We start from the raw sequence: 16,017 nt of genomic DNA, 5'->3' as shown, positions 1-16,017 counted from the left end.
AAATCTTAAGAGAGAATGCTGAAAAAAAATGTGTAGACTGTTATGACAGTTGCATATTTAGGTGTATTGGGAATACATTCCCTCTTATTTCATATTCATTGCTTTGGGAAATTAGTCTTGCATTATGAGATGCCTTAAGAAATTAATCTGTTGCAAAAAATTCTACCACCTTCTACTGCCAGATTCTCTTCATAGAGGCTCTACTTCCATTCCCGCCATTCATAGTAAATCCCTATCCAGATTTTACTACTATTCAATTGGGAGACCCGACAACCCCTCCAAGTGTCTGACTCTGGAACCCACATAAGCAGGTGGGTGTTTGCTGAGATCTCCAAAATCCCTCTTCTGGTTTACGAGAATGTGAACAGTAAGGACACCTGCCTCACAGGGTCTGCGAGAAAACCCTCACCCTCAGTGAGAAAACTTACATGAAATGCTTAAAACTGTGCCTGTTTGTTTGTTTGTTTTAATTCTAAAATTGGGGGAGCTTTATTGCATATAAAGTATACCTCAATAAAGCTGATTTCTAAAAATCTAAATCAGTATTTTTGGCAGTTATTAGGGAACCAGCTCATTTTTCTGAATGTCAATAAGTTTGAGCCTGCTGTTCCTATGTGAAATATATTTCAAATATTTGAAAGAGGGAAAGTACTTTTTTATACAAATCCAATTTAAAAATGCTAATGAAATGATAAAATTAGGTGGGGGGAAATCACTGCTTTTCAACATCTAATGAAATCATGCATCTAGGCAATGAATTTCAACAGCTGCTAAAGCCATTAGGTAAAAAGCCCTTCAGTGGTTTTCCATGACAATTAAAACAAATTCCAATTGCCAAGTCAGGGCCTAGATACCCTAACCAGCCCTAGTGATGTGGCCCCTGACTACCTCCAGGTTCTCTGAGAGGATTAGGGTATCCTGCTGTTCCTCAAATGGCCTTATTCTGCTCCAAACAGTGATATTCTTATGGTGTGGAGGTATAGCTCAGTGGTAGAGCACTTGCTTAGTATGCCCAAGGTCTTGGGTTCAATCTCCAATACCTCCATTAAAAAAAAATACGGTGTCCTCTGAGGTTGGCAGGGAAGTGCTCACCTTACTTTAGCAATTTCACACTGTATTCTAATTGGCTGTTCATCTCCTTGTTCCCTTTCTATCCCTACTCTCATTCTAAGACTGTGGATTCCTTGACATGTGAGACTTTCCCAGTACTTGTTATACTATAGCATCTAGCATCATGGTGGGCGTATAAGTGTTCAATGAATATTCACTGAATGGATGAATGAACAAATAAATTGATTGCTAAGGATTACTCCTATTTGTAGTTAACTATTGTTTTAGCAATTAAGATTTCTGCACAATAAATATAATAAAATTAAAATAAAGACTCTGTTAAAACAGCAGATCGAAGTAAATATATAAATATATATGTATAAATATAATACAATTTAGAGAGTTCATTTAAAATTTTCACTAATTCCCTAAGGCTATAAAAGGAAGACCTAAAGCTAAGTGCTAATACAATCAGTGGCTGTAAGGGAATAACCAGATGGATGACCTGAATGAGGAAGAAAATGCCCTTTGGTATTTCTGTTCTCAAGGAACAGACATCCTTTCCCAGATGAAGATCTACCAGTTGCAGTGAGGAACCAGACCCCATTCTTGAACCAGACACTTCAGTTAGTACAGCCTTCATACTGTTGCTGTACAATTGATTGAGTGATATTCCCATCCTGAGAATTTTCTGATTACCATAATTACATTTCATCCTTCGAATCTTTTTATTGTCCGTTTACTAACCACTTTCACATAATCACATAATGAAACCTAACGAAAGTTGACGAATGAATGCCTCATCTATACCTAACGATACGTGGTCCTGTCCTAGAACTACAAGCCAGTTTTCAATTGATTGATATTTAAAATTCGTAACTTTTTCTGTATACAAAAAAAGAGGAGAATTTTGAGACAGTACCTAAGGAGGCAATTCGTTTTCAGATCTTCTCAAACTCCATACTCCCTTTTCCCTCCGCCCTCCTCCTCTCTTCAAATCTCGTTCCTTCGGCAGGGAATCTCGCGAGATATCGAGATCTCATGAATTCTCCCATGAACCACCACTCTTCCTTTTCCGGTAGGCGGCCTGAGGTGAGTAGGTCTTCGGCTTCTTTCTCCGACGTTTGAATCCGCCGGTAATCGCTGCCATCCTAGACTTGGGGGCGCCGATTTCGAGACCCTCGGGAGGAGGATGCTGGCGGCTACTGATTACTCGCTGGTGGCGGTGGCCCTCTGTGCCGGGCGACGTGTCGGATTCCCCAGCCCGGAGCCCCGGCGCCGTCAGGCCTCAGCGGCCGGCAGAGGGGCCCGATGGGCAGGAATGCGGGTGGCGGGGTTGTGCTGGCAGTCTGTGGTCGGTGCCGACTCCGGAGGTCATGTGTTTCGTGGTGAGTGGAGAGTGCGTTTGTAGCCGCATCCAGAGAAAGTTTGCGGGGTATATGGTCAGGTCGGGTCGAGGCTTTACTCTTAAGTTTTTTCAACTTCAACGGCGTTTAACGCAAGTAATAACCTTAAAGTGTGGAAAGAGCGGATTATTTGTGAAGCTGTGAGCAAAGGAGGTTTCTATAAAGGGGGAGCACGTAGGGGACTGTAGTTGGCTTGAGTTGCCAGTGCGTCCAGATGTGAATTGAAACAGACTGTTTTCTTCAAGAAGGTAAGAGGGCTGACGAGGTCCATTTCACTAGTCTGATGTCAGCACTGCTGTAGTCACTGGTAGTTACAAAAGGGAAGAAAACGACAGAGGAGGATGGCTGCGATGATGTTGTTTCTTAGGACACCTTTGGATTAATCATGAAAACAATTACTCTCTGAGCAGCCGCGGGGGTAGTACTTAATACTTGTATAAACTGTATGCCGTTGTAAACATACATTAACATAATGGTTCTTGCTCCCTTTCAGGTGACCTCTAAAAATGGTTCGCTATTCACTTGACCCAGAAAACCCCACAAAATGTAAGTGAACAAGAAACATTCCTTATTTTGGAGCAAGACAATAAGATACTCAACGTTAACCAAAATTTGTTTATTTTCTAGCATGCAAATCAAGAGGTTCAAATCTTCGTGTTCACTTTAAGGTATGTGAATCATAGTTATGCTCTAAAAGAGTTCCGCGAGTTCTTAATCATCCTAAAAAAGGTAGCTGCGATGATGTGTTTCTTAGGACACCTTTGGATTTACCGTGAAAATAAATCAGTTCTGAGCAGCCACCTTTTGGTGGGTAATCATCAGTATGTAAAGAGCACTTTGATTTAGGATTTGTGGAATTGGGTGAAACTACCTGAGAACCTAGTATACAGACCAAGATCTGGGACATGTAATTGTTTGCAAGATGATGGAGAGCATGTTACAGTGAATAAATGGTTTTTGGAATCATTTTTCTCCACCTTCAAACCAAGCGTCCTTGGCTCTTAATCACAGATTTTTTTCCTCATTGTATTACCTCACTTCCAAAGAAGAAAGGTTTTAGCTGTTGATAAATGTTCATATTTTGAAAATCTGATAGTTTACTCTTTAAATTGAGGTTTTTAAAAATACAATTAACTCACAGCTTATGTTATTTATACTTAGAACACTCGTGAAACTGCCCAGGCCATTAAGGGTATGCATATCCGAAAAGCCACCAAGTATCTGAAGGATGTCACTTTACAGAAGCAATGTGTGCCGTTCCGTCGTTACAATGGTGGAGTTGGTAGGTGTGCCCAGGTGAGAATTCATAGTTGTCGTTTCAGAAGACAAACTGAGGGAAAGTGGATGGAATAAGAATGGCTACGATCTACCTTTAATCGGGATCTTGCTCCTATGATGGCAGTTTTGGACACCTTTGGATTAACCATGAGAAAAACATGTTCTGAGCAACCTTAATGTTAAAATAAGTCATCTTGATTATAACATTGATTTAAATCGGGAAAGAACTAATGGCCTCTCTTTTTTTTTTTCCTTAGGCAAAACAGTGGGGCTGGACACAGGGTCGATGGCCTAAAAAGAGTGCTGAGTTTTTACTGCACATGCTCAAAAATGCAGAAAGTAATGCAGAACTTAAGGTACCCAAACCATAAACATCTTTATGCATGCAATTTCATTATTCAGTTAAAGCTGCTGATGCCCGGATTTATTTAACGCTACCCATCCTGTAAGTCCATTCCTCAGCGGCCTTTATGGAGTGCCCTTATAAACAAGGTACATTTCGCACTGAGTTTTGGCAGTTACGTAGATTTAAAGGACACTATCCTACGTGTTTAAAAAAATTGCTTGAACAAATAGTTTAAAAGGTTGCCTTTCAAAATGATTGCATTAAGGCAGGGACTTTAACGGCAGTTTGTGGATTTAAAATAAAGGTATTACCAGGTTTTGTTTACCCTCCCCTCTTCCCAGGGCTTAGATGTAGATTCACTGGTCATTGAGCACATCCAGGTGAACAAAGCTCCCAAGATGCGGCGCAGGACTTACAGAGCTCATGGTCGGATCAACCCTTACATGAGCTCTCCCTGCCACATTGAGATGATCCTTACTGAAAAAGAGCAGATTGTTCCTAAACCAGAAGAGGAGGTTGCACAGAAGAAAAAGGTAAGTTACTTAGTTTTTGCTGTTTCCTTTGGTGTATTAGAATTAGTGGTTGCTGTGATGACTGACTTAGGACACCTTTGGAATAACCGTGAAAGGAAACTGTTCTGAGCAACCAACTACCTCTTGTAGTCGTTTTATTTTGGCTTTCATGGGTCTCCTTTGTTTTGTGACTAATAATGAATAGTAACTTTGTATTATCCAGTATATTAGAACTACATGATTATCTGATGTTCCTACCTCACTTACTCTTTACCTGCATTTGAAGTGTCCATAGTCACTTCAAATGCCACATATCCAAAGGGTCCCTTCCCTGCCTCCCCCCAATCTAATAAGCTTGTTTTCAGTTAATGATTACATTTAGTTCTTTAAGTCTGGAACCTAAGGGTGATTCTTCACACCTAATGGATTTGACTTCTGTTGATTTTTGTCATTAAGTATTATCCTCCATCCTTGCTGTCGCTTAGTCTTAACCAACTCAGCTCCTTGCTTGCAGTCTTGACTCTCCTGCTTACTATAATTTCCTCCCAGCTGCCCATCTCATCTCCCCTTGTCTCTACGCCAAAGGACTCTTTACCTTTATGTTGAAATTTCCAATTGCTCTTTCATTGAGATACGACCTCCTTTAAGATGTAGTATGGGTTTCTCCTGGAATCTTAAGTCCTTTTATTTTTTTTTCTTTTCCACAGATATCCCAGAAGAAATTGAAGAAACAAAAACTTATGGCCCGGGAATAAATTCAGCAAAAAATAAATGCAAATAAAAGTAAAAGCAGAGTCTTGGTTGTCTTAATTAGTAAATATATTTTAAATGTCATCACAAGATTGATCAAATGAGTTTTCTTATTAGAATTAGATTATTCTGTTGCTCTAAGCCACTAGTTTTGGTTCATAAGCATGCTGTTTTGCTTCTCGGTGAATTTGTGCATAAAATGGAATATTAGAACATGGGGAAATTTCTGAAACTTTTCCACCGACTTTATTGAGATTAAACGCACTGTTAAGTGGCATTTAGTATGTTTGGTTCCACATCCATCAGCGCAATGAATTTGAAAGTTATTTTCAATATCCCAAGGAGGAACCTTGGTAGTGGTTGGCTGTCACTACCCCCTACCCACAATCCAGCCATAGGCAACCAATTTTCTGACTATACATTTGCCTATTCTGAGCATTTCATAAAAATGAAGTCTTAGTATGTGGCCCTTAGTAACTGGCTTTGACTTAGAATAATTTTTTTAGGGTTTATGTTGCAGCATGTACCTGTATTTCACTGTGGAAGTGTGGAATACCTGTTCTGTTTAGCTATTACAAAGTTTGTGTGGCATGTGTTTTCATTTGAGTGTGTACCAAGAGTGGCCCTGCTGGATTAGTAATTTAAACATCTGACGGATTTCCAGGCGTTTATAAAGCAGCGATATTTACAGTCTGACCAGTAGTGTATGAGGGTTCCAACTCTGCCTTCTCGACTGTTGATTATGCTAGCGGGTGCGAAGTGTTGCTGCTTGTAAGAGAATACCGCTTAAAGTTGACTTCACTGTTAGTATTACTGTAGTAGAATGGTTAGCTTAGCCACAACTGCACTGGAGAACAGCAGGTAGAGTAGGCCTCCCCGAAGGTGGTGAGCCACTGGCACAGGCGTTATCCTCTCCTGGGTCAGCATCCCGGGTCAGCATCCCGGGTCCTGTCCCAGCAACCGGGCGCCGGGGTAGGCCGGTGCTTCCGCCTGGCCCGCAGGTTTTAAGCCAGTGGCTTCCGCGCCGGGCCGGAAGCCGCCCCCAGTCCCAGCCCGGGCGTCACGGTTACGTCCTGCGCGTCCTTGGGCTGACGCAGGCGCACCTTTGTCGGCCCTTGTGCCTATTGGAAGCTGCGGCGCTTCCCTCCCTGTCCCTCATTCCAGAAGCGCGGACGTTTCCGCTGGTGGTGGTGGTGGTGGTCCTGGGTGAGCGGGGCCCCGGGGGCCGAGGCTGCGGCTGGGGCTTCGGGGCGGGCGGTGGCTCGGCGCTGTGGAGACGCGCTGAGCAGCCCGCGGGGTGCGCGGTTCTCCAGCGCTCTGCGCCTCGCGGCCCGCCGGCCGTCACAGTCCACCGCTGCCCGCACCCGCGGAGCCCCTGCCCCTGCTCTCCTCGCCCTTTTCCTCCCCTCCGTCCGCGTCCACCCCTCTTCTGCCTCCGATCTGTCTCTCTTTTCCTCAGGATCCGCTCTCTGGCCCGAATTGTCGGTATCACTTCTCTGTTATTGTCACCACCATTCGCCCTTGTTCTCTCCTATTTTTCAGTCCTTGTCTTTGACTCAGCCTGTCCCGCTCTCTTCTGTCTCCAGTAAATAATACGCAGGACTGGGTTGCTTAAGGAGGTGGCATGTCCCCCGCTACCCATGCCCAAGTTTTGATGGAGCCTCCGCCTTTTCCTATTCCATTGTAGTGGACTAAGGCCGATGAAAGAAATTTCTCTCCTCCAGCAGTTTCAATCCATTTTTCTTGCTCTATTGTAATATCCGAGAATGGCCTTGAAGAGAATTTTAAAAATCGTGATTTTTTTTTTATCAATATGTCATAGCCACTTTCTAGACCTTTCTAAGCCATAATTTGACAAAAGTAATTAGTGATATTTTTTTCTTGAGAATTCACTTAAAACACAATTTCAAGTAGCTAAAAACTTAAATCTTTACAATGGAAGGATTGACAGCCTTAATAGTGTAGTGCTCGGTGGTATTGCCTGTTGTATTGAAGGATTTGGTTGGTTTTGAAAGTTTGGTAGAAAGTGGAATAATGATGATCATGGTTTTGGAAGGGAAAAGGCAAGAGCATTGAGCTAGGAAACCAGTTTTATGAATTCTGGTCTTAGCCAGCTCTAGTTACTGATTGCCTTTGTGTGGGCTTTGAACAGTTTATTTTGGATCCTTGATGATTAGAAATTAATCCTTGGGCTTTTTTGGGTTTTTTCCTTTTAGTAACAACATTTAATATTAACGTATGCACTGTTCTGAGCTTTGTATTCCTATTAATTTATCTAGTCCACACTACATCCCTCTGAGATAGGTACTATTTATTATTGTCTTCACATTAGACATGAGAGCACTACAGCAAAGACTGGTTAAATAATTTGCCCAAGAACACTATGTTGAAAGTAGTGAAAGCGGGTCTCAAGTTCAGGCAGCTGCTTGAGTATTAGGCTGTGGTGCTCATAAGACCTGAACCAGGCCACCTCTTAAGTCTCTTCTGATCAGATTCTACATGTCCAATAGCCAAGAATAATAATTCTTTGAAAAAGACCCTCCCCCTTCTCCTGCCAGTTTGGCTTATTGTAATCAGAAAATACGTTCTTTAAAATTTTGGAACAAAATACTTTGATAAATTCTTACACTGTTTTTTAAAATTTGACTAGAGGACTGTTTTTAAAGAATCCAGTTATGAATTCTTTATAAAATAGCTGGTCATTCCTTGATGTACGTTTATATTTGTTTACAGGTCTTGTAATTCATTTCAAAGCCACATTCAGATTGGAATATTTATACCACTCTTCACTTGTAAATAATTTTGAACTGCTTTAGTGTAACAGTGTTTATTCATTTGTCAGCAAATACTACTTAATTTACAGTGTTTTGAAAATAAGAAAATTTAACATCCTTAATTTTTAGACTTATGCACTGTTCTGAAGCTTCTGAGTTTTTAAGGCCTCTGCTAAGGGATTAAAAATTCTTGTCAATTTAAAAGGTCTGTGGTTTGATAGTATATTATGGAAATAATATTTGTTCTTTTTCAAGAAATTGCTGATTTTGAGAAATTCCAAGATAGTTTCTAATCATCAAGGAAATTTAGGTGTTAATGTTTGGAAATGGACAATTTACTTATACAAATAACAATACTAAATTAAAAGTTTTTATTACTCAGTATACCTTAATTGCTATTAAAAAAGAACAAATATATCAAGGGAGAGTTGTTGCCTGGGAGAGGCCAGCCAGTTTGCAGCCTAGAGGTCTTCCAAAGTGATACCTCATTGAGTTCCATTTAACAAAATTTTCCCTTGGCATTGTAAGTTGTCTAACGAATATTGTCAGTCCCTGAAGGTGGTTGGGCTTTGCAAGTTAAGTCACACTAAACTGGAGTATGTGAAAATTACCAAGTTCCTTAATGTTTTTGTGCCCTCTTTTATTTATCTGTAAATGGAAATGCCAGGGTACTCAACCTCACTGGGTGTTTTAAATGAGTTGATATGTGTTAAGAGCTTGACTGCCTAGCACCCAGCAAATGTTGGTGCTATTCCTTGATGTTATCATATTTATGATTGGGGAGCAGTGATTGGAGAGGTTTGGAGGCAGGCACCTCACTATTATTTTCCTGTAGACCACTTATTATTCCTTTACCTTGCAGATAGTAGCATTTTGATTTAATAGACTTGATTTAAGCTAATACTTGTATGATTTAAGTTTTTCCTTCAGTGTAGAAAGTCATTTCAAATATCTGAATCTAGGTGAATTCCTTCAGTCGTTTGATCTAATTTGTTTTTTCTTCACGTTTATTGGCAGTCCAAGAGCTCAAGCCTGGGACAATGGTGTGCATTCCCTGCATTGTCATTCCAGTTTTGCTCTGGGTCTACAAAAAATTTCTGGAGCCATATATATACCCGCTGATTTCCCCTTTCGTTAGTCGTATATGGCCTAGGAAAGCTGTGCGAGAATCCAACGATAAAAGCAAAGGCAAAGTAGACTATAAGGTAAGAACGTTAAAATGCCTTGAATGAGCTGGGGGGTTGCCGGGGCAGGGGTACAGGATAAAATACTTGGCTTTTGGAAATGCAAGTTCTTCAAACAAAACCTTCATTAATGTGTCTACATTTCCTTCTTTTTTAAAATAGAGATTTGGGGTTTTTTATTTAAATAATTAACATTTGTTTAAACTAAGGTTTTAAACTAGATCTCTGATTTATGAGTTTGCTCTTTGCTTTATAGCCAAGATAATAACCAGTATTTCCTGGCTGGTAAGAGTAATGCTAAATAGTTAATAGAAGACAAGAGATGATACTAAAATAAGCCAGTTTCACTGATTGATAACTTTGATAAGATACTTAATTGGTAGGATCATAGAGTTTTTTTTTTTTAAACAATAAGAAGTTATTTTTTTAATGAATAGGCAATTTAGTTGTCTTTAGCAATGGTGCTTGTTAAATTCAACTTTGGTTTTGTTCAGCTGCACAAATTTAGCCATTCTGCACGTTTCTGGAAGTTCTATCATTCTGGACTTTGTTGTCTGTTTTTCAAGAGAATATCTCTTATAGTGTCTGTCTTTTAGATATTATTATATTATTACAACTAATATCTAAAATGATTTTTCATTTCAGGGTGCAGACATAAATGGATTACCAACAAGAGGACCAACAGAAATCTCTGAGAAAAAGAAAGACTAAAGTGATTGTCCTAAAGGATCTCATTGTTTTAAAAATGGACCTGATGATATGAAGCACCTTCCTTGTAATTGTCTCCGATCTTTTTCTCAGACCAGAATTCAGGGTAGATAATTTAGATATTTACCTGACACTAATCTGGTATTTGTATTTGAAATGTAGTTAGTTATATTTAATTATCTCATTCCTGAGTTCCTTTTTCATTAAAGTAGCTTTCATTTCTTTTATTGCAGTTATTAAAATATGAATAAATAGAAGGTTTGTGCCCGTAGACATTGTTACTTAATCAATGCCTAAAAATCCTTGGGCCTCTACCTTTTATTCAAGTTCTTCAAATTTGAGGAGTACAATTCTACTGTGAAACAGTACAGTGAGACTGTGCTGTGAAATGAAAGGTAGTTTTTGGAGATAATGAAACATAAAGATGTAATTACTGTCCAAGTCAGTGGAGCAGCTTATCTGAGAGAGTAGTAATTACTGTTTATTGCTCTGAGGAAGACAGAAAAGACAGGGAACTAGGGGAAACTTCTCTGAAAAATGGAACATCTTTTACATAAATGTTAAGTGTATATTATAGAATTCTAATCCTTGTCACATTCCTCTCCTCGTATGAATGTATTAAACATTCAGTTTAGCTTGTGGTTCTTTTTCCTTTTAATATTTAAATGTTTAAAAGGAAGGGTTTTCTTGTTTTTTGTTTTTACCACATCAGAAAGCAGTATTATAATGGTGTGATGGCACTCAGGTAGTTATGGGACAACAATATTTTCTTCTTTTTTTTTTAAAGAGTAGATTATATCAATTATTTTGTATCAATTATTTTGTTGCATAACAAGATGCTCTAAAATTAGTGGTTCTCAACCAGAGTGACGTGACTGAGCAGTTCTCGCCTGGTCTGGGCCTCTCTACTTGGTCTTTCATCCCTAGACTTCACTTAAATACATAAATATTCAAAGATGATGAGACATATCTTTATATAATATTTATTCTCTCTGAAGCAAAGAGAGATTAGAAGGGACTCCTTCCCTTGGGTCCCCAGTGAAGTCCTAGGTCCTAACTGAGGCTCTGTTAAGCTATGTATGTGTCTGGTCAAGTCATTGATCCACCTAGGACTTCATTTGATTCAAATGAATGTGTTTCAGCTTCTCTGCCCTAGCCCACCTGAGGGATAAATTCCCTTTAGCGACTAAATCCAGTTGATCTAGTTCTTTTTTTTAAGATACAAAAACTATTATGAAAATAGCAGACGTTCATAGTAAAACAATATAAGAGCAAGTGAAGTGAAAAGTTAATGTTCTTTTTCTACTCTCATTCCCTTATTCTAGCTCCACAGGTATAACCAGTGTTAGCTTTCTTTTTTCCCCCAGTGTTAGCTTTTCATACAGCCTTCTAGCAACTTTTTTAAAATTAGTTTTTATTAAATACATCATTTTAAAAAATCAAATAATATTGCAAGGTTTATAATGTCCCTAATCCCTTAGTTTCCAAAGGCTTTCCTCTGGGGAAGGCACAGCTCAAGTGGTAGAGCACATGTTCATCATGCATAAGGTCCTGGGTTCAACTCCCCAGTGCCTCCTCCAAGAATAAATAAATAAACCTAATTACCTCCCCCCACCAAAAAAAAAAAAAATACCCAAGGCTTTACTCACTCAGCTATTGTTTTTGTCTTATGATTTAGCTCCATATTTCTAAATGATACATAGATACTGTAGTTTTTAGAGATACCAACTTTAAATATTATTGACTTCCTGCCATGATTGAGATACAGCTGTCTTACAGTATTTCCCTCTCCTTCTCCCATACGTCTTCCAAATGTTTTTGTAAATTTTGGTTAAGTCCTTGATCAGTGTGTATATATATCATCATGAGTGTTCCAGAAGTCTTTCATTTGCCCCTCCAGATCTCTGCTCCCTTCACCCTGCTCTCCTGCTCAAGAAAGATGTATGGACTACTACAGCTGGGACCTCTGGGTTCTGTTGGGTTTGGCCAGTGAGATCTGCGGCAGGAGATGGGAGGGAGGGAAGGAGCCAGGTCAAGGTATTTATTCCCTTGGCTCCTTCCCTTCAAGGCCTCTTCAGGCCAGGTGTGTTCCTGAGCCAAAAGTCACTACCTCCAGGTGGCCAAGTCCACATGACTCCTTTCAGTTTCCACTAACCTCTCCCTCTCCTTGCCTTCTTGGGGCTCAGGGTGATGGCATCTATGACTACTGGCTCGGCGCCATGTCTTTATCTCGAGGGTGCCATCTGCGTCTTGCAGGGACACTGGTAGGATGCGCATGTGAACACTGGTCACTGCATAGATTGTGAGTATAGTGCTTTTGAGTTTCCCTTCACATAAAGCATTGCTTCCTGCAGTTACTGCCCTTTCTCCCGGTACACTCCCTCCGTTGGCTAGTTGTTGCCCAGGCCCGGTGCACAGTGACAGTCTTGGGGACTTTCCTCTCCCTCTCCCCTGTAGGACCTCCTGTTTCCTGGATCTCACGTCTTCCTCTTTCTTGGTTTACTTCCTCAGTTTCTCTGTAGCACACCAGTTTTTCTAATTCAATACTCTTAAGTGGTTAAAATGGATGTTTTTACTAAGTGATCCCCCAGATCATTCCAGTTCACTTAAACCTACTTTCTGAGAATTACTGGTCTTCTGAGGCCTTTTCTACTTCTAGCAGTCTCCCACTGGAGCACTGGTTCCCAGTCTTGTATTTTACGTGCTGGGAAAAAAAAATTTTTTTTTTTAGTTGAGGGGACTGATACACAGTTGTCGACTTTTTATTTTGCCAAACAAGAATATATTTAAAAGCTGTGATTTATTATCACCATTATTTCATTTAAAAAAAGCCATTTTTGACACCAAAAGAGTGAAGAGGAACATAGAATAGGGGATAACAACAGCCCATCAGTGTGAATACGTTTATAAAAGTTAGCTATTTTTATGAAAAATTCAGTTTTGTCCATGTTTTTCTTTTTATGGTTGGCGAAAACTTTTATCACCTGTCCTTGGACCCGATTTGGTAACCACTATTCTATACCACACAAGTGTTCTCTTGCCTCATAATACCAATCCTAACAGATACAGATAGTCTATATTTCAGGGTTGCTTTCCTAGTAGAGCTGCCATTTGTTCAGCACGTGTGCCTGGCACTATGCAAGAGTGTTTCACACGTGATCTTACCTGATCTGAACTGATCCTTTCAAAACTGAAAAAGTGAAGGAAACGGCATCGTAGAGTTTAAATATGTGTAGAGTCTAGGAATCCAAAGCCATACTCTTAAGTTGTTTTAAAATATTGACCCCCCTCAGAGCGGTCACAGCTGCTGATACTGTGTAAAAAACCCCGGTGGGGGTAACTGGGCAGAAATGGAGCAGGGAGTGTGGACTAATCAGTGCGGACTTGTTCTCAAGCTTTGATTTTGCTCACCTTCCAGCATGACTTTGTAACTTCTCTAGTTTTCAGTAGCTTATTTTGCCTTAGTTAATATCAACTGCATTTCTTCTCAGATAATTCTTCAAGGCTCGCCTGAAAGACTTGGGTTTTGTCACATTTTTTCATTACTAAGCCACCATCCAAAGAAACAGGTGAGTCAGCACTTCCTCAAAATGACCAACACTAGTGTGTCGATCTGTTCCACTGACAGGATTGAAAAGAACTTGTATCCATGGATCTTAAGCCTCCTGGACTCTAAAGCTAAATGTCCTGAGTTCATTCATACCAAAAGGAAGAAGGGGAGGGACGTTCCCTTGTGGTTTCCTCCCTACAGGGCTACTGGCTAGTTCCATCCTCAAAGCCAAATTGATTAACACAGTGACAGCTCCCTAAGGAACAGACTACGGGCAGACATAGTGAAGTGAAGTGAAAGTTAAACTGAGAAGGTACGAACTCAGGGCAGTGTGTGGTAGAGTAGTTGCAAAATGTAAACACTCCAAATGCTGAGCTGGTGTGGACCTTAAGGTACACCTAGCTCAGTCCTCTCATTTCTGCTAAAATGGTTAAATGGCAAAAAAATAGAAAGTTAAAAGAGGTAGCCCAGATGCTGAAACGGCAAGCGCGGAGACTCCTGCAGGACTGCTGTGTATGGTTGTGCTGAGTGTACACTGTCCAGTTTCAGAGGGCCCCATTCACATGGACAACGATGTAAATGATGCCCCTGCATCTGTATGTTGCACATCCACAATCAGACACAGGTCCAGCTCCTGACTTGTAATTCAGCAGATGAAGTTTCATACTTCCTTGGTGTTTTCTAATGTTGCATAACAAATTACCACAAACTTAGTGACTTAAGAACAACACAAGTTTATTATCACATTTTCTTGTAGGTCAGGCAACTGGGTATGACATGGCTGGATTCTACACTCAGGGTTTCACCAGGCTGAAACCAGGATGTTGGCCAGGTCTGCAGTTCTCATCTGGGCATCCAAGTTCACTGGTTGCCAGCAGAATTCATTTTCTTGTGGCTGTAGGACTGAGGTTCCCATTTCCTTCTAGTCAGCCAGGGACCATTCTTAGCTCTTAGAGGCTGTCTGTGGTTCCTTGGCACGTGTGTCGCATAAGCAGCTCACAGCGAGGATGTTCACGTTCTTCCAGGGCGGGCAGAGCACGTCTCTGTCTTCCAATCTTCTGGGACCAGCAGGGAAAATTCTCTGCTTTTAAAGGGCTCATGTGATTAAATCAGACATGCCTAGATAATTTCCCTAATTTAAGTTCAACTGATTTGGAGTCTTAATATGTCTGCAAAATCCCTTTACATCAGCACCTAGTTTTGTATTTGGTGTTTGGAGATGTGTATACATCGGTGGCCAGGAATCTAGGGGAACCATCTGAGAAGTCTGCCTGCTGCACATGGCCCCTTTCCTGACTAACGATTCTAGTCCTTGTAGTACTTGGGAATCCACTTTGGATCTTAATCTCATGGTCTCCACCTATCAGTGTCCCTCGGCTTTACTTTAAACTCTTTGGAGTGAAATTTAAAGAGCTACTCAGCATGGTCTTTTCTAATCATTGGATGATTAGAAGTCATTTCACAAGAGAGAAGGAGGATGGCAGTTAAAGAGTGTATTTTGCAGAAGAAGAAAGGCTTATAAACATATGGAAACACATATTTCAGCAGGAAAATGCAAATTAAAACCACAATGAGAAAACACCGGAATGGTTAAAATTGAACATCACGAGCTGGGAGGATGAAGAACAGAAAGGGTTTGTATGTACCGCTGGTGGGAGTGTAAACTGGTACAGCTGCTTTGGAAATAAGTTGGCATTCTCTGATAAAGCAGAACATGCACTTACAGTGTGATCCAGCCATGCCACTCCTAGAGTCTGGATACCAGAGAAAACTGTATCTGCATACCAGGAGATGTACAAGAATATTCTCAGAAGCATTGTCTATGAAATAGCCCAAACAAAACGAAACAGAAAAACCCACAAAAAGTCCATCCAAAGTAGGATGGACAAATAAATTGGTGTAATAAAACCTTGTTATGATGCTTTAAGCAGGGCTCAAAAAATTCCATTGTGTGAGCTGTGGGTTAATATCATTTTGAGTTAATGAAGTGATGGGAGCAAGCTTTCTTAGTTCACCTGATCAAGAGATCCAAAAGCCAATCAACAATTACTTTATGTGTAAAATTCACAAAATATGTATAGACTGGAATACTATGCCATAGTGAAAAATGAACTCAAAAGTAATTATGTAGCATGAGGTATGAATTGTGGTTACTTCTGGGGGATAGTGATTCGAAAGGAGAACACATGAGCTTTCTAGGGTCCTGGAAATGTTCTCTATCTTGATGTGATTGGTGCTTACACAGATATACATATGTAAAGATTTAGAAATAACCTTAACATTTGTCCATTTATTAGAGGCAAGTCAATTAAAAAGTAAATAATAAAGTAAATTCTTGGATGTATGCATCCACATGGATGAATCTCGAAAGAGTTCAGAGAAAAAAAAGCAAGTTACAAAATAATACATAATGATTATTATTATTATGTAGTTCATTTTATGTAGCTCTAAAAATCTAG

The 16,017-nt window shown here is 40.1% G+C and overlaps 3 protein-coding genes and 4 non-coding genes across 7 annotated transcripts in view; 6 read left to right on the top strand and 1 right to left on the bottom strand.

Moving 5' to 3' along the window:
- LIPG (lipase G, endothelial type) overlaps nucleotides 1-2,060 on the bottom strand; it is a 50,630-nt gene extending 48,570 nt beyond the window's left edge. Inside the window, exon 1 of the mRNA XM_014553461.2 lies at nucleotides 1,973-2,060. The gene's annotated coding sequence lies outside the window, so the exon portion shown is untranslated. The remainder of the gene's footprint in view (nucleotides 1-1,972) is intronic.
- Nucleotides 2,061-2,080: 20 nt separating this feature from the next.
- RPL17 (ribosomal protein L17) lies at nucleotides 2,081-5,382 on the top strand. Its single transcript, XM_006177894.2, has 7 exons — nucleotides 2,081-2,142; nucleotides 2,950-3,002; nucleotides 3,084-3,124; nucleotides 3,618-3,752; nucleotides 3,992-4,090; nucleotides 4,422-4,613; nucleotides 5,300-5,382. The coding sequence occupies exons 2-7, from the start codon at nucleotides 2,963-2,965 to the stop codon at nucleotides 5,345-5,347; spliced, it is 555 nt and encodes a 184-aa protein (XP_006177956.1). The 5' UTR covers nucleotides 2,081-2,142; nucleotides 2,950-2,962; the 3' UTR covers nucleotides 5,348-5,382.
- On the top strand, nucleotides 2,802-2,867 carry LOC116660688. Its single transcript, XR_004316304.1, has one exon. It is a non-coding gene; the product is annotated as a small nucleolar RNA SNORD58 (small nucleolar RNA).
- On the top strand, nucleotides 3,190-3,254 carry LOC116660686. Its single transcript, XR_004316302.1, has one exon. It is a non-coding gene; the product is annotated as a small nucleolar RNA SNORD58 (small nucleolar RNA).
- LOC116660689 lies at nucleotides 3,841-3,906 on the top strand. The gene has a single exon (XR_004316305.1). It is a non-coding gene; the product is annotated as a small nucleolar RNA SNORD58 (small nucleolar RNA).
- Nucleotides 4,663-4,726, top strand: LOC116660687. The gene has a single exon (XR_004316303.1). It is a non-coding gene; the product is annotated as a small nucleolar RNA SNORD58 (small nucleolar RNA).
- Nucleotides 5,383-6,390: 1,008 nt separating the features above from the next.
- Nucleotides 6,391-10,649, top strand: C30H18orf32 (chromosome 30 C18orf32 homolog). Its single transcript, XM_032470532.1, has 3 exons — nucleotides 6,391-6,548; nucleotides 9,134-9,321; nucleotides 9,946-10,649. Exons 2-3 carry the CDS (start codon nucleotides 9,157-9,159, stop codon nucleotides 10,009-10,011), a joined length of 231 nt encoding a protein of 76 aa, XP_032326423.1. The 5' UTR covers nucleotides 6,391-6,548; nucleotides 9,134-9,156; the 3' UTR covers nucleotides 10,012-10,649.
- The last annotated feature ends 5,368 nt before the right edge of the window (nucleotides 10,650-16,017 follow it).

The sequence above is a fragment of the Camelus ferus genome, chromosome 30 (genome assembly GCF_009834535.1).
Source record: "Camelus ferus isolate YT-003-E chromosome 30, BCGSAC_Cfer_1.0, whole genome shotgun sequence".
Lineage (NCBI taxonomy): Eukaryota > Metazoa > Chordata > Mammalia > Artiodactyla > Camelidae > Camelus > Camelus ferus.
Note: the sequence above shows the minus strand (reverse complement) of the source record. Positions and strands in the feature narration are given on the sequence as shown.

Bases quoted from the DNA above. Each gene is read 5' to 3' on its own strand.
- RPL17 (XM_006177894.2), top strand. From the start codon at position 2,963: ATGGTTCGCTATTCACTTGACCCAGAAAACCCCACAAAAT. The intron at 3,753-3,991 runs GTGAGAATTCAT...TTTTTTCCTTAG, and splicing joins GAGTTGGTAGGTGTGCCCAG to GCAAAACAGTGGGGCTGGAC. The intron at 4,614-5,299 runs GTAAGTTACTTA...TCTTTTCCACAG, and splicing joins AGGTTGCACAGAAGAAAAAG to ATATCCCAGAAGAAATTGAA.
- C30H18orf32 (XM_032470532.1), top strand. From the start codon at position 9,157: ATGGTGTGCATTCCCTGCATTGTCATTCCAGTTTTGCTCTGGGTCTAC. The intron at 9,322-9,945 runs GTAAGAACGTTA...TTTTCATTTCAG, and splicing joins AAGGCAAAGTAGACTATAAG to GGTGCAGACATAAATGGATT.